The following is a 22,581-nucleotide window of genomic DNA, read 5'->3' as shown; positions in this document are numbered from 1 at the left end:
TGAAAAGGTGGTGTCTATTTACTTGTGACCACGCTGTGTATCGTGTAGCTTTGCGCGAAATTCCAAAAAACAAAACAAAACAACTAAATGTTTTGGCTAAATGACGCATGCGTGATTAAATTATCATATCACGTGAACAACATATGTAAAACTAATAATTTATATACGGCACAGATAAAAAAAAAACAATCACATTTTCTCTCTCTGTTGAAATAAAATGGAACAAGTGGGATTGTTTATGTGTAATATATGAAAAGGTGAAAAATAAAATTTTGGTGTGAAAAAAAGTCTAATGTGTAAAATATTCTTAAATATACAATAAATATGTTAACCCTAGAATTTCTGATGGAGGGTCCGTGGAACGTCATCGAGTTTTTAAACACTTTTTTGAAACTATTAAGTTGTTTATGGGTCCACGACTTTTTGATTACAGGGTCCCTGATAGTCATACACAAAACTACCATCAATACTGCAATTAATTCCACCAGTACTGCTGGGGTCCTCTGTGTATTTCACAAATATGATGAATGAGTTGTTTCCCTCGATTTGTTTGCTTAGTTCTCCGTGTTGGATGATTTAACAGGTAAAAAAGATAATAATAAACTTAAAATTACTCAGTAATATGCAACATATGGACGCCACCGGTAGTTAATGTTGTGATTTTCCCTGCTGGATGAACAGAATTATTTGTTTGTTTCGTAATTTTACGGAAAACTACACAAGGGCTATCTACGTTAGTCATCCCTAATTTTGGAATGATTGACAAAGACAGTGATTTTCAATTTCTTTTGTTCCCTTATCTCGACAGATCACAATAGAATCTATACGCTGTCGTTTCCTTTCCTTAATTATGCAACCTCTCCATCCACCGACCACTTAGAAGAAGCCCCCCTCCCTTTCCTTAATTATGCAACCTCTCCATCCACCGACCACTTAAAAGAAACCCCTCCCTTTCCTTAATTATGCAACCTCTCCATCCACCGACCACTTAAAAGAAGCCCCTCAGACCAAGAGTGGTCCACAAAGCCACATATTGAGAACAGCACCCTCAACCAACTTCTGGACTACTCTTACTGAGAAACTAGTGGTATATGACAGTCACTTTTATCGTATACTCACGAACGAATCGTAACGGTAACTGATCGCTCACCATAGTTCCTTGTATTCACAGTCCGGCCACGCTAAAGACTAGACACACCCAGCCCAGGGATTCAAAGAAACTGCATTTGTGGTAAAATTTACATGTACTGAGGAAATATATTGTAGCATCATATACAATAAAATATTTTGTTTTCTACAAATGTTATTAATGTATGCTTTCTCCTATATTATATTCAATCTCATAAGGGAAATGCTCAAAATCTACTATTCAGTTCTTTCTACATTATCATTTCTAAAATATCTGCCAAGGTGGCTATTACTATTGGAAATTACAATTCGGCTTTTGTCTCGTGATTAATATTTAAAAAACCGCTTGGACGCGTCTCTAAATGCGACTGACAAAACGTTTATATTGAAAGCACCCCCTTCTTCTCCTTCTCCTGTGCGTGTATACATGTCCATTGTTGTCCCCTGCTCCTCCTCCTGTGTGTGTGTGTGTGTTGTATATATACATGTCCATTGTTGTCTCGTAAGCTGAAAAACTATTTTTTACAAATTATTCTCAATTAGACCATTATGGATTTTATCTCCGTAATGGACCAATAGTGTGACATTTGTAGAAACAAAAAATGTAATCTATTGTGGTTTTTATCACGAATATTAGGTTTATTGATTCGATTGCTTCGCCACCTTTCCGTGTTTAACGCTGTAACATTAAATTATATTTTATTCGATTTCTTAATAAGTCATTTAAAGCTTTTCAGTAACAGTTAATCATAATTATTTTTCCCTTTGTCTTTTCCTTTTTACATCATTTCTTTTACTGGCATGGTGATTTTTTTTCAAATCGCTTCAATATTTATTTATTTTTTTACTTTTTCGTTTGTTTGTTTCTTTTTTGAATTTCGCGCAAAGCTACACGAGGTCTATCTGCGCTAGCCGTCCCTAATTTAGCAGTGTAAGACTAGAGGGAAGGCAGCTAGTCATCACCACCAACCGCCAACTCTTGGGCTACTCTTTTACCAACGAATAGTGGGATTGGCCGTCACATTATAACGCCCCCACGGCTGAAAGAGCGAGCATGTTTGGTGGGACGGGGATTCGAACCCGCGACCCTCAGATTGCGAGTCGAGCTCCTTATCCACCTGGCCATGCCGGGCCTTACTTTTTCGTAAAGTTTGGATTACGTGACTTAATAATTAATAAGTGGATTGTACTCACAGTAGATATACAGTTAGATAAAATAAATAAAATCAAATAGAACCAAAATATTTCTATAGTTATATCCCGAATAAAAATTTAAAAAAAAACATCCAGCTAATAGTACAATACACAATATCCAAGCACATGTGAAATGGGTGTACGTATGTTGTCTGTCTACTGTTTAAATTTTTAATTTTTATTGTAGATTTGTGTAAATAACACTTGTTTCCAAATAGGTCCTCAGCCTCCGGTGGCTAATTCAAGGTAATGCAGTTTTAATCAACAAAAACTTACCGGGACAAAACTGTTCCTCAAAAGACTTAGCTTAGTAAGGCTTAGTTCAAACAGTTAACACCGTACCAAACCGGAAGTCCTTTCCGTGACGGAAGAAATTCAGCAATTTGGCGTGGTGCCAAAACATGTGGCATTGACAACGTATGTGAATATATGATTTTGAAATTGTATCAGACATTTTTTTACGGCAAATGAAGAAACTAAAATTCCAACTGGCATCTTATATTTGTAGTTATGTATACATTCACACAGTATTTTTACTAGGATTGGAGAGTTGTAATAGCTTCCATTTACTTTTACACGTGTAAATAATTATTGAGAAAAAATAAATTCCACTGACGATAAACGTTTTTTAAAACAAAGTTTCATGTTAAAATGTCTTTTAACATTGCTCCCCAGTGACGAGGCGATAAGTCTGATGATTTATAAAACACTAAAAATTATGTTTTGATACCCGACGTGGACAGAGCACTGATAGTCCATTGTGTAACTTTGTGTCTAACTACAAACAAACAAATATTACTTTAAAATTATTTTCGTTGAATAACGTTTATTCGAGTTTCTTTTTCTTTTGCAAAAAGCTACACAATGGGCTATCTGTACTTTGCCCAAAGCGGGGATTTAGCATTATAAACAGGCCCGGCATGACCAGGTAGTTAGGGCACTGAACTCGCAATCTGCGGGTCGCGTGTTCGAATCTCCGTCGCACCAAACATGCTCGCCCTTTCAGCCGTGGGGGCGTTATAATGTGACGGTCAATCCCACTATTTGTTGGTAAAAAGAGTAGCCCAAGAGTTGGCGGTGGGTGGTGATGACTATCTGCCTTCCCTCTAGTCTTACACTGCTAAATTAGGGACGGCTAGCGCAGATAGTCCTCGTGTAGCTTTGCGAGAAATTCAAGACAAACAAACAAACAAAGCATTATAAACCTTTAGACTTACCACTTAAACATCAGGAAGGTCTTATTTTATCTCTTCTCAATCAATACTACACTAATACACTTTTTCTTTTTTACTGTCTTAATGATTTTCGGATTTATACGACTAGAGGGTATCTTGAAAGTTTTGCATTTTGACCAAACTTTAGATTAATTATTTTAAGATAGTATTTAACACAAAAAATTGGAGTACGTGTAATGGAGCACTAATTTTTTCAATCTTGAAAAGTCCCCTAGTGACACAGCGGTGTGTCTGCAGACTTACAACGCTAGAAACGCAGAACACAGACAGACCATTGTGCAGGTTTGTGCTTCATTACAAACAATCTTGAAAACCAAATAGTTTAAGGCGTTAAGATGTGAACATGGGGCCTGTTCCCTAATTGATAAAGTTTCGAAAAAATACGTCTATAAAAGTTGTGATACAGACTGCAGCATGAAACATCAAATTCTATAGGCCCGGCATGGCCAGGTGGATAAGGCGCTCGACTCACAATCTGAGGGTCGCGGGTTCGAATCCGCATCCCACCAAACATGCTCGCCCTTTCAGCCGTGGGGGCGTTATAATGTGACGGTCAATCCCACTATTCGTTGGTAAAAGAGTAGCCCAAGAGTTGGCGGTGGGTGGTGATGACTAGCTGCCTTCCCTCTAGTCTTACACTGCTAAATTAGGGACGGCTAGCGCAGATAGCCCTAAAGTCACTTAGCGGTTAGTGAGGAAATATTTTACAACTATTTCGTCCATTGTGAAAATATTGATAATGCAGTTTCAGTATTAATTGTTTGTTTGTATTTCGCGCAAAGCTACTCGAGAGCAATCTGTGATAGCCGTCCCTAATTTAGAAGTAATAGATTAAAGGGAAAGCAGCTAGTCAAACCGTCCATCGCCAACTCTTGAACTACTCTTTTACCAACGAAAAATGGGATTGCCATTACATTATAACGCCCCCACGGCTGAAAGGACGAGCATATTCAGTGATGGAAGTTGAACTCGCGATCCACAGATTGTGAATGGAACACCCTAAACATCAGGCCCTTCCATAATAAGACAAGTAACATTTCAGTGCTTCAAGCAAATTTATAGGATGATAGTGAAATTCGTTGTTTTAATGGACACAGCACAGTTGATCCGTTGTGTAACTCTGCTCTTAAAAACAAACAAACGAATATCACAATTTACAATGTAGAGAACAATATCATCGTCTTTAAATTGCCAGTTCATGATATGGTACCAATATAAAGAATTATTTCTTAGTATTTATGTTTGTACACCTGACAATCTGCTAAAAATACGAAAGCTGCGTTTTATAATGATAGCGTCAATAATAATTACACTCAATTACGAAGCTATGCTTGAATAATTCATTACTCTTTTGTGGCCACACATCCCACGACTTATTCTTTAATACAGATATACCTGAATATACATGGGCAGGTAATTAGGGCGCTCGAATCGCAATCTGAGGGTCGCGGGTTCGAATCCCCATCCCACCAAACATGCTCGCCCTTTCAGCCGTGGGGGAGTTATAATGTGACGGTCAATCCCACTGTTCGTTGGTAAAAGAGTAGCCTAACAGTTGGTGATGACTAACTGCCTTCCCTCTAGTCTTACACTGCTTAATTAGTGACAGCTAGCGCAGATAGCCCTCGTGTAGCTTTGCGCGAAATTCAAAAATAAACAAACCTGAATATACAGATTTCAAGTACATTGTTAGTCTTTATCGATGGTTATTTTAGCTCAGGAACAATACCATATGAAAAAGTTTCGTAATGGCCATTCACTTTAGAAATACCATTTGATTTCTATCCTTCGTTTTGGACACAACAATCACAAATGAAGGAATTATTCTTAAAGTTGTTAGCTATCACACCAGCACTTTCATTCATTTGTTTTCTTTCTTTTCGTTCATTGAGTGCATACAATATCTTGTTCGTTTGAACCAATGTAATATCAACTTAATGTCATGTCAACTTGCAATAAAGCGGTTTGTTCGAATTTTCTATAATGGATAACTTGATTTATAAATATCACTAAAATCCAAATTTTTCCTGATAATCAGTCTAATCCAGTGGTTCTTAACCTTTTTTGCTCCATGCCCCACCTCGATACCTCAAAAATTTGATGCCTCCTTAATATAAAACAAATTTGGTGTTGGAAAGGTATAATAATATAATATAAAATTTAGAAATTTAGTTTTGAGTCACGGAACGTTTTTCGCTCTTCACACCCAAATTTAATTTTTTTCTTATTGTAGCATTTTCAAATTGTTCCCCTGTGGGGCGTGCGCCCCACGTTCAGAATCATTGGTCTAATCTGTCTCGATGTACTATTATTCAGTGGATATAAACTAAAGTTTCAAGTGATATATAATAACACAGACCTGCGAATTTAAACTTCATAAAAGTTGTTTTGGTTTTAATAACAGATTTTCCATAATTCAGCTACACAGATTCCGAAAATAATGTTCAATTTTTTCTATCACGTAAGGATTTTTTACAAATCGGGAAGGAAAAAAACTCTCGCATAGATCAAATTTACTACAAATATAACAGAATATGTTTGGGCAATTTACACAACCTCTTGTTGCCATAACGATGAATAGATAATATTGAAAAGAAAAAAATAATGTCAAAGTGCACGCACAAACAAATACTATCCAGAAATGTCACGTTGCCTGTTAACCGTTTATATTCTAGCGGTGTGTTTTTCGTGAGTTCTAGAACGATTAATAAGATTCTCACGTCGCGATTTGTCTAGAGAAATCTGTAGTCAGTGGCTGTCAACATTTTAAGCATAACAAAATGTGACCCGTTTTCATTGAAAGTGATTCACTTATGTAAAAGTACATTTGACGTTTTGTGAAAAATCTGTACGTGATGGAGAAAAATGGATATCATTTTCGGATTCAGCGTACAAGAATTACTGTAGAACATGTAAAAATGTCATCGCAGGCCTGTGTAATTTGTTGACAATAAAACCATCGCAGGCCTGTGTAATTTATTGCTGTCTTGTTGTCGGAAGTTTAAACGATCTTCCAGGGGAGAGGGCAAAGTTAAAATCAAGGGACAATGGACCCGCCTTCAAAGTTTTGCCATTACACTTACAGTCAACAGAATAGGTAAGCTCTCACAATCAAATTTGATGGGTTTAATATTTGTAATATTAAACAATATTATAATTAATTCTTAGGTATACCAGGTTTCGGCAACAGCGAAATTTACCGGCAAAAAAACAAAACAAACAAAAACAAGTTTATTTATATTTTACGTCTTCTCAAGGCAAAATTTTATAGCGCTGAGGACCACAAAGCAACTTCCGATGTTATATACCAACCGTACACATTTATGCTTGGTTCAAGATCTGCATAAAAAATGATAACAAATATGCTGACTGTTGTTAATAAAGTGATATAATTAAGCAAAATAACATTTTAGTATGAAAGCCACAGATTAAAATAACTACATACAAAATGATCGAAGACACTCTTCTTGAAGGAATAAATAGTAAATGTTTAATGATAGACAGTATGACATCTCATGTCACAGTTTAAATATGGAATGGAAATGTAAATAATTCTATCTTAGAATCAATGGTAAAAAAATAACATTTAGGAGGAGAAATTGCTCTCTAGGTTTCGTAAGACCAAGACTGAAGAGAAGGTCCAGAAGTTTCAAGTTTTTGTGAGCAAGAATCATGAAAATGACAATAATAAATAACTAGACATAAAAACAATGATGATATTTTTATCATGCTTTTTATGTTTTACGCACGTCAGATGAGGTAGGTTAACTATTTTGAAATAGAAACTGCACACGTCTCCTGTCTTGTCCAAATTTATCAATTAATTTTGTAATTACAAATTGTAATTAGATCTCAATTATGTGTTCACTCTTCTCATTGTGCTGAATGACCTTTCCACTGTGCAAGTTGTTACTGGTAATGTTAGAGCAATATGAATTGCTTGCTGAATCGAAGGAAATTGATCAGTGCGGTCTAGCAACTCCAAGGTCCATTTTCAACTCCATCATGATCTTGTTTTTCCTTATTAGACCACATTTCAAACCAGGCGACAGCTTCAGCTTCGAAGTTATCGATTTCATACATTTCACTGATTATTGCAATTTGGTTCTTAAAATATTCACGTCAGAGTTTTGACATTTGTATTGGGTGAAGCGAGAAGAGACTTAATGTTTTCTTATTTTCAGCAGCAAACTGGCTTTCTAGGAATGAGATGATTGAGTCCAAGTATGGCACATAGATTGATCTACGAAAGTATTCCTCCACAATTGAGCCTTCAACATTTGATCGGAATTTCTGCTGACCACATTGTCTGGGAAGTGAAAGGTCAATATCCAACTTTTCTGCTAATTCTTGATCTTTTGATAAAATTTCCTTGAATTGCTCGTCTGCTTTGACTCTGTGGCCACGAAATACACTCAAATTCTTATGGATATGATCATACACTTACATGATATCTAGTTGAATAGTTTGGAGAGTTTGTTTTACAGGTTCCAGCATTGTCAAATTGGTTGAAATTATAATAAGACAAAAGAGGAAAGTTTCTGTACTTGAGGCAGATTTCAGCCGGTGTGTTTTACCTGAAGCTTTGGTGACCAGTATGCTTAACTGACCAAAACTTTTTTCGAAGTTCGTTGAAAATTTTCTGATATTTTTATATTTTCAGTCCAAAGGGCATTCAAATCATTAACAACCGGATTGAGTTTATGTGCAGCATAATGGGCAAAGTAGCTTTTGGATATCTACTCTTTATTTCGCTCGCACACCACTTTCCGTACCTGCCATCCTACAGCAACCATCATATCCTTGTCCATGAATTTTTTCTAGATTTAAGGCAAATCTTGCACACTGGTCAATAATTATATTGGCAATTGAGGTAGCCTCCAATTCTTTAAGTGTTTCAAAGCCAAGGAATTATTCTCGATTAATATTTTCATTACCTTTTGTGTCAACAAAACGTACACCAAGTGACAATTGCTCCTTTAATAGCAATTATTGAAAATTCACTTGACAACTTGGGTGAAGAAACAATATCTCCTTTTACAGTTTCTTCACATAGCTTGACCAGTTCATTTCCCACACGAACAGGTGTACAGCGAGAATTAATTAGATAATTTTCTATATCTTTCTGTCGAATCTCATCTCCTGCTTCAATGAGAAACTCAAAAATGCTCTTTATATTTCAATTTTGCTGCTTTTCCCATGTAAAGCAATATCATGTTTGTCACAGAATAAAATAGATGATAATATTAGAAATACCTTTTTTTTCGATTTCCCCCGATAAGACGCTTCACAGGACTATCATATTGACACACAATGCTCTTTTCTAGTCTTTTTCTGATGGCCAAAAAGTTAGTTGCATTCACATGCGCATTTCTGTGCCAAGTGCTTGAAATATGATTTCTTGCACTTTTATGAAAGTTTTGTACTTTCTGGAAGGTGCAGTGATAAAAAACTCCCTGTGTTCCACGATGAACAGGCTGTGAAAAAATAGTACAGTATTTACAAATCACTTCTTTTAGGTATATGGAATAACTAAGCCATGGTGAGTATTGACTTAACCATAAACGACGGAAACAGCGAGACCCCATTGCATCCTTCTTGAATTCATAATTTGCAGGAGTTTTGTCAGTCATCATAAACAAATTGTGTTTAAGATCATCTCTTACTTTTCTAGATGAATTAATATACAATATAATATCATATTCGTTATTATCAACATCAACACGACCCCGTTGGCTAAATTCTGATGTTGCTGTTAAATCTGAATTGGAGCTGGTGGTGCATTGTTATTATTCATTTCTTGTCTTAGTCATCTTAGTTTCTAATTCATCTAATTTGCGCTTTGTTAAAAACTTCCTAATATCCATTTCTAAAAATAAGGGGTTCGTTTAATTCGAATACAAATACAATAAACAACTCATCTTATTAAAAACTAAAATTATAGTAAAGAGTACAAAACAATCTCATGCAAGTTAACGACTTGTTTTTATATCGGTGAGATCCATACATAGCTTCATATTAAGTAATTTTATATTGTTATTTTTGTGCCTGCTACGACAATAATGTCATGAAATGATCAAAATAATTGGATAAAATCACTCATATTCTATGTAAAATACGTAGGATATATCAACGCTAATTAAAGTCATTGACTGCAATATTGATGGTACTTTGGTTTAAATTTTTTTCGGAGATTCATCTATTCATATAAGGGACCTATAACCAACAAAGTCATGAATTTAGAAGTAATATGTTTCGTAAATAGTTTTAAAAATTTGTTTAAAAACCGATAGGTTAAACTTTCATACTCATCGTAAAAATACGTCAATATTTTACTTTTAAGGAATTCTCTCCCCAGGTAGTTATAAATACAAAGTTTGTTTATCTCCATTATAATTTTAGACTCACAATGTTATTACAAATACTTTAGAAAAGAATAAATTACATAAAAATTATATCTGGCAATAAGAGAAAGGTTCATTTAAATATGTTAAAAAATAAAACATTTATATATCATTAATCAGGGAATATGAGCACCTCGACTAAAGCAAACATTAATAAAGTATAAAAAATAAAAATTATTACTATTTATACTATTTTAAAATACATTTTTATTGACTTTCATAAGTTATTGAATTTTAATATCGTTTATGTATATATGTGTGTATGCATAATAAAGATTTAAATGGATATTATGAATATGCCTTCACTTGTATGTTTTGTTTGTTTTTTCTTTTGTACTTTCAGGCTTCGTTACTGAAGAACGTTACTAAATTTAGTAAAACGGCTTATAGATAAAATGAAGTTATTTATCAGAAAGACTGCATTTTTTTGTATTTATTTTCCATCCTTGGAATCGACATTTTGGTTTGATATATTTATATAATCGCTGCTCTAACTTAACATATTTGAGCAGAGATTGTCCATCGTACCGTAGAAGTCATTTGTTTACTTCTAAAATGCATGTATAAATATGTGTATTTCAATACTTGACCAACAGATAATTCTGTAACACTAACGTTAAACAGATACACTTAGAGAAGCAGAAATCTGCAATTTGCCATGAAGTTGAAGTGTACTAAGTTTTGCATCAACAAACAATTCTTTGACCTCGTTTTTAGTTTATTCTAAAACCTGTAATGGAAAATATTACATTTTGTATATTACTACCAGTGTTATGTGGAACATAATTCTAAAAGAAAAAAACAACGAATCTCTTATTTTATTTATGTTACACTCCAATAGTCCATTAAATATATGAATTCTACAGTAAAATATTAAAATACAAAACTCGTGGTTATAACATAATTTATTCATGTATATTTTGCTATGACAATACATTGAGTAAAATGAATACATAGTAAAGTATTAAAAAAATCTAAAGGCATGAAAACGGAACTATGACCTTTGATCACGTCTAATGTTCTGTTCGGGTTTTTACGATCGTATGTGTTACACTGTTAAACCATATCGATAAGTCAAGGGAATAGACCCTGACTAATGCTAACCTAAATCATTATAAATACTGAACAGTTAGTTCTACATATAAGAGTACTACTTATATGACATTTCAGTTATTTATGTAGCACTAACAATCAGTGACGTAACTACAAAAGGTTCCCCCCGCATAAAAAGTAATTGGGCCCCCCACATTTACTCCCCTTGTCAGCAATTCTTAAGTTTTTCAGACCCTTCGGACCCCCTGTTTGGCTCGGGTTCCCCCTCAATTGCAGGAGCTGCGGGGGCATATTTACGCCACTGCTAACAATTTACCATATGAAAACTACTTTTTTGGATTTTGTATATATTTATATGTATTATATAAGAATATGAAACAAACTGAATGTATCCTGTGACGTACATTTTCATATTATGAGTGTTTAAATGTTGTATATTCAGTTAAGAAGAGTTACACGCGTGAGATGGAAGAAGTCTAGAGTATTACAATGTTTTGAAGTGCAAGGGAGTTTCTGAACACAATTCCGGATGTGGATATAATAAATCATTTTTAGTATGTTTTTTTTATGAGAAAAACAATAGTGCAGTGAGGTAAAGAAGAAACTTAAATTGTGATTCTTGATACTCGACGATGATATTTAATAAGCTTCCAATAAAGATTGTTTTCGTTAAACATCCCGTTTGTAGATCTAGGTAAATAATTAATATTTCAAGTAGGGCATATTTATGTAAAGTGATAAATATACATGACATAAACTGTTTTAAAAGAACTATAATGCAAATCAGTGAAATCTCATGTTCAACTAGGTCTTGATTTGGTTGTTTTGGTATTGTTACACAACATGTATAAATTTAGTATTTCAGATATACAATTAGTAATTAATGTTTCTCCTTTAAGACGGAAAAGAAAACTAATTTGTAACTTCCTATAGACAGAAATACATAACTCCTGTAGAGAAAACATACAATAGCATTTTATATTACCATATTTAAAGACTGATACGTCATCAACATCTCTTATAGTTATATCATTTTTTTCTCCAAAAATACGTATAGGGTTCAAACTAGAAAAATGGGGCATTTTATAAGGAATCCACATGTGGTTACGGAGTTAACGACATGATACTGAATTTGACTTCACACGGAGAAATAGATAAACATTTTCTTCAGTCCTTTTTAGTTGAGAGAGGTCTAAACAACGACTAAGAAACAAATTTGTTCGAGGATTTTAAAACAGGACCACTATTTACATTTGTATAAAGACAGACACACATACACACTCATAATGCTAAATTCTACTCCAAAACGCTGTTTTTTTTTCAAACATATACTATAGTAATTGATTATTATTTCATTCGTAACAATATGAAACTAAAGGTGCCTTTTAAAGATTTCAGTAGCAATATCAGGGAGCAGTCACACTAATTCGAACAACAACTAGAAAGACATTCAGTAAATACAATAAGAAATACTTCAATTGTCGCTTAACGTTTTAAATGAACACAACTCATGATCCATTTTTACAAAAATGATGACAACCTTGGCCACTGAGATCATTTTTCCAAGTCTAATAATGTCTAAACAATTTGACAAGTTCTCCTTTCTGACAATACTCCAAGTCAATAGAACCTCTTCAGTGGATAAATTAATCGACTGATCCTTTTTTTTACCAGTGTCATCACAGTCATTGACAATTTCTTACAAACTTCTATTAATAGTTTAAGTTATATAATTAGCAAGGTACTTTAAGCAATATCATCAGCAAACAGATCTTAGTCAAAACATAAATAATAGCCTATTAGTTAAAGCATTTCTTTGTCACACCTAAAACACAACAACATCATGGTTTTAGCTCACCCTGGTTTCGAAACAAATCTACTGAAATATTTCTTTTTCTAAAATTATTTTGTGGACAACAGGTGGTCCCTTAGTTTTGTTAATCATATATATATATATATATATATATACAAATACTAACAAAAAATTTTAATCTGATAAATAGTAATTCAAGCAAGAAAATGTGTAGATGTCCATGGTAAAATATTTAACACGAAAAAAAATACCATATCGTTGTCCCGTCTTATGCAAACACTATTATATGTACAATACAACGACTTAACTTTTTGTCCTCATTGTTTTTACTGTATTATTTCTAATTCATCGTTACATCAGAATCAAGTTCAAAATGTATCGCAAGAAGTATACAACAGCTTGAAGTTATTTCCAGTTACTCCTGGTTTTCAACTTGAATGTCATAATACTGAAGTTCCGTTTTAATTCAACGCCATGCATTTACTCAATTGAAGAAAACTCTCCATGATAACATGGCTTATTAAAATTAACCAAAGCAGATTTTCCGTTGGTTTTGAGAGTTTTGAACTCTTAATGTAGCAGTTTGTTTGTAGACTGGTTGATTCAGGCTAGTCAGATATATTCATATCCAATATTTCAAACCCTTTCACTTATGAGCTCTGCAGCTGGGCAAATTCTTGAACCAGGGGAGTCGGTGCTCTCAAACTTCGTGTATATTGACCTAACTATAGGACTCTGTGCCGTATTGGATTGGCTGAAAAAACTCCCGTGCTTTGGCTTCAGGTGACGATTGTTCATTTCCATGTGAACTATCCGCATGAATTCTATCTGTGCTGCCAGTTTTTGAACCTCCTCCTTGAAATCAAAACATTTGCGTTTAATGGTGAGCGAAGTTATCATGATTTCATGCACACAAAAAAAAGATTTTGTTAATAATTCATTTTGTCAATAAAAAATGACGTTTAAACTTATAAAATACTTTCCCTTATTGATTAATCATATTAAACTTTTTCTTTAGAGAAAAATAAATCCCGCATGGAATCGCCTAATTGTATTATGAAGTTATGAAGCTTGATCAGTGTTTTATGTGTTTTTTTTTCTTTTTGAAGAATTCTCGACCCCGAAGGTTTAATAATTTTGATACTGCTTGTTTTTAAAACTGATATTAAATTCAACGAAGATTTTACAACGCTAGAATCCGGGTTTCGATACCCGTGGTGGGCAGAGCATAATTACAAACAAACAAATCAACGAAGATTGGTGCTTTAACAACTCCGTTCTTTCCTTTACAAGTAAGTTTAGTTTTTTTATCATAAATAAATTTCTATGTTCTAGAATAAAACCCCCTAGCTCATGATTTGGGTATAAAAGCCACTACAACGTAAATATTCAATATATGATCTAAGTCTTCAAAAATACTGCGTAAACAAGATTATTATTTAAACTAAATGAATAAAAGTACGTTTGCAAATTGAGCACAGCGGAGATCTTTACATCTGCCGCTAAAGTATTAAACATGATTCGAAGTAAATAAGGATCACCAGACGTCTCTAATATGTAAGAAATTGTTTGGAACGTGTGTGCAATTTTTCATTTATAAAGTGAGAAGTGTTACCCAAACTAACGTATAATAACTCTTTCATCTCCTAGTTGATTATAGATTAAAAGTTATTGATCAGTATTATCTAACTATATTTTGGAAAAGTCTATATCTTAGGTAGCATTTGGTACATGCTAAAAATTGTATATATTTCGTGCATGACTCCAAAGTTTTGCTATACTTATACAGTAATTTTCCCTGTATTAAACTTTTTGAGTTTCTACCTTACCTTGAGCTCTTCATTTTCTTGATACAAATCTGTAGTTTCTTCGTGCACCAACCCTACCCCATTGAGCGAGAAGGATGCCGTCACCCCACGAGCTCTGGCTCGATTGTCCCACGTGTCTCCTTGACCTTTAATTACTCGGTAGAACTGGGTAATTGAAGAAAGTAATACAATTATCGTGTTGATTTATGGAATAATTAGCATTTTTAGTGCTGGATTTGTTAATCAATGATATTGAGAATATTGCAACAGTCTACTTATTAATTGATTTATATAATTACAAGTGAATTTGTATGTTATTTTTATTTTTCTGCGTTACAACAGAGATTTCTTTATATCTTTAAAATGTTTATGAAACACACAAAACAAATATCACATTTTGCACAAAATAAAAAAACAAACTAAAACTATTAGTGTTATAAATATGCACAATAAATTATAATACCCAAGTATCCTATAATGATAATATCAGAATGTTACCTTAGGCCCAAAGATAAAAACTATCGTGACTGTTGTGCTTAACTGAGTTCGAATGAACCCAAACAGGTACTTGACGTCCGGATCAGCGCTTGGTAGAATCACTAAACTGGATGAAAAGACCGTTTTAATCATATAAACTAAATATAAACGTGCCGTTTATTTTCCAAAAACAAACCTATACAATTATTTATCAAATTTAGCGTTGTCAGTAGTCTTAATATATAGCTTTTTTTCGTTTGAAAATAGACAACAAATGAATAACTGAAGTTATATAATACGATTTTTATGTCATTAAAATTACTTATCAAATTTAGCATTGCCAGTGAGCTTATGCTTATTTCTAATATATAGTATTTTTGTTTGAAAATAGCAAATGGAATAATTCGAGCTATATTATATAATGTGATTTTTTTATATCATTATAAAAATAATACAAAATATCACATTAGAAGTGGCACTTCTTTCATTTTGTTCTTTTATTATTATTATCATTTATATATATTTTTGTATTATTTCACAACAATATTTAGCTAAAGCATCTGACTACTTTGAAATTTAAACTTAATTTTTCTTTCAATTTGATGCCTTAAGAGTTTGAAATATAAATGGATCACAATGAAAATGCTAAAGGAAATGTAAATTTTGGTCCATAATGGAATTATATTACTTCTGTAATGTCCCACGCACTCATAAAACACTTACTGTATCATAACCATAATAATATTGACACAAGTAATGTTGTAGATGGCCCAACTGATGTGCTTTGCCTCGTTGAAGAAAGACTCTGCGTTTCTAACGTTATAGCACACACGGATCCCCCATAGTAAGAAAAGAAATTCCCCTGAAAAAGAAAAGAGGATACTTACATGGATGAGCAAACGATCTTACATGAAAAAAATTCTGTTTAAGATTAATACATCATTCATAGAGACTCTCATAAAAGCGTTGTACATTCCTAAAATCAGCAGAACAAATTATTTTCGGTTATTTATTCATCTAACATTAACATGATATACCTATAAAACTCACCTATGGCTAAACTGTGATCCCACCAGTTATAGTCACACTGGCGAAATCTTAAGTTGAACCAGTCATGGATATAGATTGCCTCAGGGGGTGAGGAGATTGTCCAAGAGCCCAGGTAGATCCCCATGATGAAAAGGATAGGAAATAGCCACTGAAGAAGCTGCCTATCTGTTAGTTTCAATTTGTGGGCGGATTTCACACGATATGTCAAAGATACTCTGCAATAAAATAAGAACTACTTTAAGGAAACACTAAATACGGGGAAAGGATGAAAACACTCAAAACTGGTGTAAAGTACTTTCCTCATCCAAATAGATGGGAATAAAAAGGCTCCAACTTCTTATTCAGAGCAACCTACCTCCATGTTTTTAATAGTAGGCCACTGTACGTTAGACAAAAACCCATATGACGAGTCCACTTTGTGGCTACACAGCTGTACACGTCAAGGGCAGGAAATATGGCTGCCATCTGAAACGGACATTAAAACTTGAAGGCAATTGGCTAGTAATTCATTTTATATGTACAGATATGTATACATATTTCTATTGACTGGTGCGAGGGTAATAATGCTTCTAATGAAATTTTACATCAATTTCATGCTACTAAATGCTCATACTTTACGGCCAAATTATGAACACTCGCATCTGTTTATAGCTGTTTACATAACACCAACCAGGTGTTTGCTAACTAAGAGTCTACTTTCTTCTTGGCTCAGTTACGTTTTTGGATAGAAGATTTGGTTAGCTCTAAGTCACTATTTTACACAGTGCTGAATAACAAAAACACACTACTTGTTAAAGAATCAGCAATGAGGAGCTAGTTACACAGTGCAAACTAACCAACATAATTATCAATACAGCTTTAATTACTAATTGTCACAGAGTTATAACAGGCCTAACCTTGTGGCATATACATGAACAGCCGTCCCTTCGTAGTTAAATTCGAATATATATTCCAGTGTTTTTATTCTACGCACGCTATAAACCCGAAAATAGTCAGTGTTATAAAAATCAACTGGTAAAACATAATTAGTTTAAAGTCTAATATCTTTTGAAACGATAAATCTTGACATTTCTTGTTAGCTCTACTGGTATAAATACCTTAGTGTTAATGACCGCCATTTACTGTATTGTTAAAGTTGTATTTTGGTAATATTGTCTGTTGGTGGAACAAAAATCATTTTAATAGAGTGCAGTGTTTTCATAAGCTTTGGGAGCAAGATGTATAATAGGGGAGCAATTTTGGAAATATTTGTGTTCTTTTCGCAAATTAGCGCAAAGCCAAATATCGGCATCTGCGTTATCCACCCCTAAATTAAAACTGTTAGACTAGAGGGAATGCAGCTAGTCAACGGCACCCATTGCCAACTTTTGGGTTACTCTGATCGAATAGTGGGATTTGAATGTCACTCTTCTAGGCTACCCATAGCCCAAAAATGAGGAGTGCATTTTCACTGCTACGGGGGATTCAAACAATGGATTCACATAGCCACAATCTGGCACATTAACCATTAATATATCGAGTCACGGGCAGCAGATTTGGAGATGAACTAAGTTTTGCAGAAGAGAGTTTGCCGAAGGCAGGTGAAAATTAAGGGTTTCAGGTGCATGTTCCCCCAGAAAAAAACTATTATAATAAGGAAGGCGATTTAGGCCTGTTTAGTGAATGGGAATGATAGAAAATAAACAAGCGAAGTCAATGTGATAATAAAAATAAGCAGTATTATGACCAATTTCTCTTTTTTTTTACCATAATCACTTTATTTCATCCTTTTATTTCCAACTATCAAATTCATTTAAGAATCTCCACCTGTTTATATTGAGTCATTATTTTGGACAAAAATTCAATTCTAATCTAGCAACTCATAAACCTATTAAAATTTGTGTAGAGCTGATTTGGGTGGCGACACTCCCTGTTCCACCGCCAATGGTTTTGTTCTACAGTATAAACAAAGCCTTTAGCACATTTTAGTTAAACGCCCGTGGCATTAATATGACTTTAGAAAAAGATGAATGAATGGATTTTTTATGAAGAGAAAGAAGAAACATACCTCCGTATACATAATGGCGCAACCCAAGAGAGTAATACAGAGAAAAACTGGGCTTGCCACCTTGATAACTTTCAGCTTCCTATATCGGTAGACATAGCAGGCAAGGACGATAGATAAAACGATGCAAAGCATGGAAATTACTAGTAGAGAAATTCTGGAAAAAGAGGAGACAATCGTTTTCACTAATCGTGGTTTCATACAGAAATTCAAATAACAATATAATTTTCCAGCATTCTAACTTAGAACCAAGTGTTTTATATTTCAAGGATAATTTGATTAATATGAGTTCGTTTGTTTGTTTGAAGTTAAGCACAAAGCTACACAATGGGCTATATGTGTTTTGCCCACCACGGGTATCGAAACCCGGTTTCTAGCGTTGTAAGTCCACATACATACCGTTGTACCAGTTGGGGGGGGGGGCTAAAAATATACATTTAGGTAATATAGTTTCTTTATAGTTAATCACAAAACTACAGGCTGTCTGTGCTGTTCCCACCAAGGATATTGAAACCCGATTTTTAGCGTTATAAGCCCACAGACTTACCGCTGAGTCATTAGGAGGCTAATACAGCTAGACTATTTTGATTTATGTTTTCTTAATCATGTTAACAAATAAAGCAATTTAGAATGAATGTTACGAGTCATTAGTTCTATAATTGTTCTGGTGTAATTTTCTTTATTAGCGAAGTTGTATGAAAAAAGTATCATAGCATTAAAAAGTTATTATTTTAAGCTATACTACTTGGTATTTTCATCATTCAACGCTAGCAACCGGGTTTCGATACTCGTGGCGAGCACAGCACAGATAGTCCATTGTGTAGCTTTGTGCTTAACTTCAAAGAATGAAAGAAAATGTATCCGTTTAGTTTAAGAACTTCAGGAAAGACATATTAAAACAAAACTGCATTTGAATTTTATTCTAGGCTTTGTTTAACTTGTTGAATAACACACCTTAAACCTTTCTGACGCTTTTGCTTTTTACCGCTGAAAACGATCCTACTACTTTTATCACAAATATCTGAATATTGTTTTTCTGTAGCTTATTATGTTGTTGCTTTGTAAATTGTTCCTTTTTACAAGTTTTAAAAGATATTGTCTGGTTCTGTAGTATAAATATAAGTGGATTAGTCATTATAATTATGAGTTACGAATATAACCAAATGGCGTCATTGCGGTATTTGTTTTGATTCAATAGTTAAGATTGTTCTGAAATAAAAAAAGGCATTAAACCCAAAATAAATTATGGGAAATGACAGATTAAATTACAGAACCATGTTAATAAATTATATAAAAGAGATCTAATCAACTGATTTAGTTGCAAAGAAAGTCTTACAACAATCAATCTCGAAAAGTAGTGTTTAAGACTAAGGAGTTACAATTATCTAATCAACTGATTTAGTTGCAAAGGAAGTCTTACAACAATCAATCTCGAAAAGTAGTGTTTAAGACTAAGGAGTTACAATTATTGTTTAATAAAACAAGTAGAAGTAGATAATTTAATTTCATGCAAACAAGTCATATGGACCAATGAAACTATAGTATAAGTTTCCTTGTTTTGTAGAGCAAAGCCACGTAGAGGTATCTGTTGTGTCCACCGCTGGGAATCAAACCCTGTATTTTAGCGTTATAAGTTCGTAAACTTACTGCTATCCCACCAGCGACCTATAATATAGGAGTATTATTTAAAGATAAATGAGCAGATTATTCTGTTGAACTGTAAAACGTATGTAAACAATGAGATGTTGCAATTTAATTGATTATATAAATTCCACAATATATTATGTTACTACTTTTCCATAAGTTTGTAAATCCAAACAGAAACTGGTTGAAAGTGTTGCACCAAGCAATATTTACCAAGATATCTCATGCAAACGTTATCTTATCCACGTGCGTGCACGCGTACGCATCTTTTTAATGAGGCAAACTAGCGAAAAACCACATAGAAAAGAAGTGTTTCTTTATATTACAAAATACAAAGTGGACCCTGAGGGTGTGCACCTGAGTATTATTACTTATCTTATCCACGTGCGTGCGCGTGCGCACACATCTTTTTAATGAGGCAGGCTAACGAAAAACCACATAGAAAAGAAGTGTTTTAACGCTTCTGTGAGATAAAAATGTTTAAAATATTTTTGACGTTCTCCTATGTTAAAATAGGTTGAGAATGCATACACTGATATAGTCATCTAGAGTATATCAACCTAATAACCCGAGCGAAGCCGGGTACTTTCCCTAGTAACGTAATATTAAGAAAATAAGCAGCTTTATATACATCTGTCGTGAACAACATCTTTTATTAACCATTACTGAAGATAATACCTGTTATGTTTTGCTGACATTAACATATTTTGAAAGAAAACTATGCCTATTGCTCAATATCAAATACGCAACGTTTATGCTAATTTCTTGATACGTACGTATTTCGAAAAATCTTTTCACTCTTTACGTTGAACTTTTATGCAACTTTTGTATATTATTTTATTATATTTAAAACTGCGCTTTGCTGCAAATAATTTATACACTTGGCATCAACTAAGCTATACGGTTTATGTATATAATTAAAAAATAGAGAAATTTTAAAACGCATAGAAATATAGAAAATTATGAGTATATAAGTAACAGCGGTATGTATGCGGACTTACAACACTAGAAACCGGGTTTCGATACCCGTGGTGGGCAGAGCACAGATAGCCCATTGTGTAGCTTTGTGCTTAATTCCAAACGAACAAAATATAAGTAACAAGTAAGCTTATTTTCTCTTTTTGTAGCTACTTCTTCAAATTATTTTCCAATGACTCGGTGATTTCTTAGTAAGTTTAAAAATTAATGTTTCCTTTCAAAACTTCTCATAATAACTAAATTAAAGAGTTCAAGGTTCCAGATTTATCCGGTAGGAAACTTAATTTACAGGATGTGGTTTATAAGGTAATTTTTTCTTAATGTTAGTTTTTTTGACAAACAAAGCAAAGCATAAAACCAAATCCCTGTTTGTTGTTTTTTCTATTTCTCTAAAATAGCTTTCAACGGTGAAACGTTCTTCTGGGAAATATAAAAAACTAAACTTTCACGTTGAAATGTTTATAGCCTTATAAAAAAGTAAAAGAAAATAACTCAAAAGTTTCATATTTACTTGAGATGAAATTGATTTTCAAGAATGTGGTTTCTACGTATATTTTATTGTTATTCTACTCAAATAGGTAGGAAAGATTGAAGACAGGAAAACAAATAGTGATGTATAATGCTTTATAGCGTACACTATTTCGTGCTGCATAAAGGGCTATGTTAAGATTACGTTCCGTTGTCTAAGTTTACTTTGTCCTGTACAAAATTTGTTATTGTTTTCAAAGGGCAACGTATGTATTACGTAAGTGCTATAAAATGTAGCCTTTAAATAATTTCGTATAACACTTGGCACCCATATCCCTCGGTGATTCAGTAGTAGGCTTGAGGGTTTAGAAAGCTGAATTTAGGAGTTCGATGACTGCGGTGAACAAGCGCAAATAGTCCATTGTGCAGCTTTTCGCTTAAGCAGACTATAAACAAACTACAACAGTTAATTTTATGATGCTGATACAGCACTATAGGCGACTCACAGTAAAGCTTCAAATATCACATAAAGTTTTAAAATCTAACATGTGCTTATCACATTCGTGAATTGTTTGTTGGTATACCGTTTTTTGGCGGCAAAAGCTTTCAAAGCAAATCTTCAGCTTACCAATAAATGAGTAAGACAACTGGTATATTTGTGAAAGGAAAAATAACCTCTAAATTGACGTAATCTTTGTTTCATAATAAAATATTTCGTGAAAGAAATAGAAAATTCACTACTTTTTATTTTAGTTTAATGTATTATTGTTTGTAAATAAGAAAATATTTTAGAAAGAATTATGACCGTAACATCTCTCTGGGCGGTACTGTTATGTTGTAATATATTACACTCTGTTTGTGTAAAAGAGAAATCAGAGGAAAATAAATACTAACAAATACTTGGGAAAAACTACATTATTTGGTGTAAGAAATAAAACTGTTTTGGGGATTAGTACAGTGTTGACGTTCAAAATAAATTTCTAGGTGCCACGTTCACATTTATAGGCCTTCAGTGGCACGGTGGTATGTCTACGGATTTATACTGATAGAACCAGGGTTTCGATACCCGTGGTGGGCAAATCACACATAGTCCTTTGTGTAGTTTTTTGCTCAATAACAAACAAACACATTCAGAGCCAAACGAGTTTTTTCATTCCAAGTATAAATATTGCAATACACAAAATCAGCTCTCGTAACCTCATAAACGTATACCAGAGCCATCTAAGGAGAGTATTTCAAACAACACACACACACAGGTATATATATATATATATATATATATACC

The 22,581-nt window shown here is 33.6% G+C and overlaps 1 protein-coding gene across 1 annotated transcript in view; it reads right to left on the bottom strand.

The window, feature by feature from the left end:
* Window positions 1-10,848: 10,848 nt before the first annotated feature.
* LOC106478656 (probable G-protein coupled receptor CG31760) overlaps window positions 10,849-22,581 on the bottom strand; it is a gene marked incomplete at its 5' end in the record, with an annotated part of 14,259 nt that continues 2,526 nt past the window's right edge. The window contains 7 exons of the mRNA XM_013939211.2: window positions 10,849-13,682; window positions 14,657-14,800; window positions 15,134-15,239; window positions 15,836-15,974; window positions 16,163-16,377; window positions 16,518-16,627; window positions 18,210-18,363. Of these exons, the coding sequence (XP_013794665.1) occupies window positions 13,464-13,682; window positions 14,657-14,800; window positions 15,134-15,239; window positions 15,836-15,974; window positions 16,163-16,377; window positions 16,518-16,627; window positions 18,210-18,363 (1,087 nt within the window). The remainder of the gene's footprint in view (window positions 13,683-14,656; window positions 14,801-15,133; window positions 15,240-15,835; window positions 15,975-16,162; window positions 16,378-16,517; window positions 16,628-18,209; window positions 18,364-22,581) is intronic.

Source organism: Limulus polyphemus, unplaced genomic scaffold (genome assembly GCF_000517525.1).
Source record: "Limulus polyphemus unplaced genomic scaffold, Limulus_polyphemus-2.1.2 Scaffold239, whole genome shotgun sequence".
Taxonomy (NCBI): domain Eukaryota; kingdom Metazoa; phylum Arthropoda; class Merostomata; order Xiphosura; family Limulidae; genus Limulus; species Limulus polyphemus.
The sequence above is the reverse complement of the archived record's forward strand: the minus strand, read 5'-3'. Positions and strand labels throughout refer to the sequence as shown.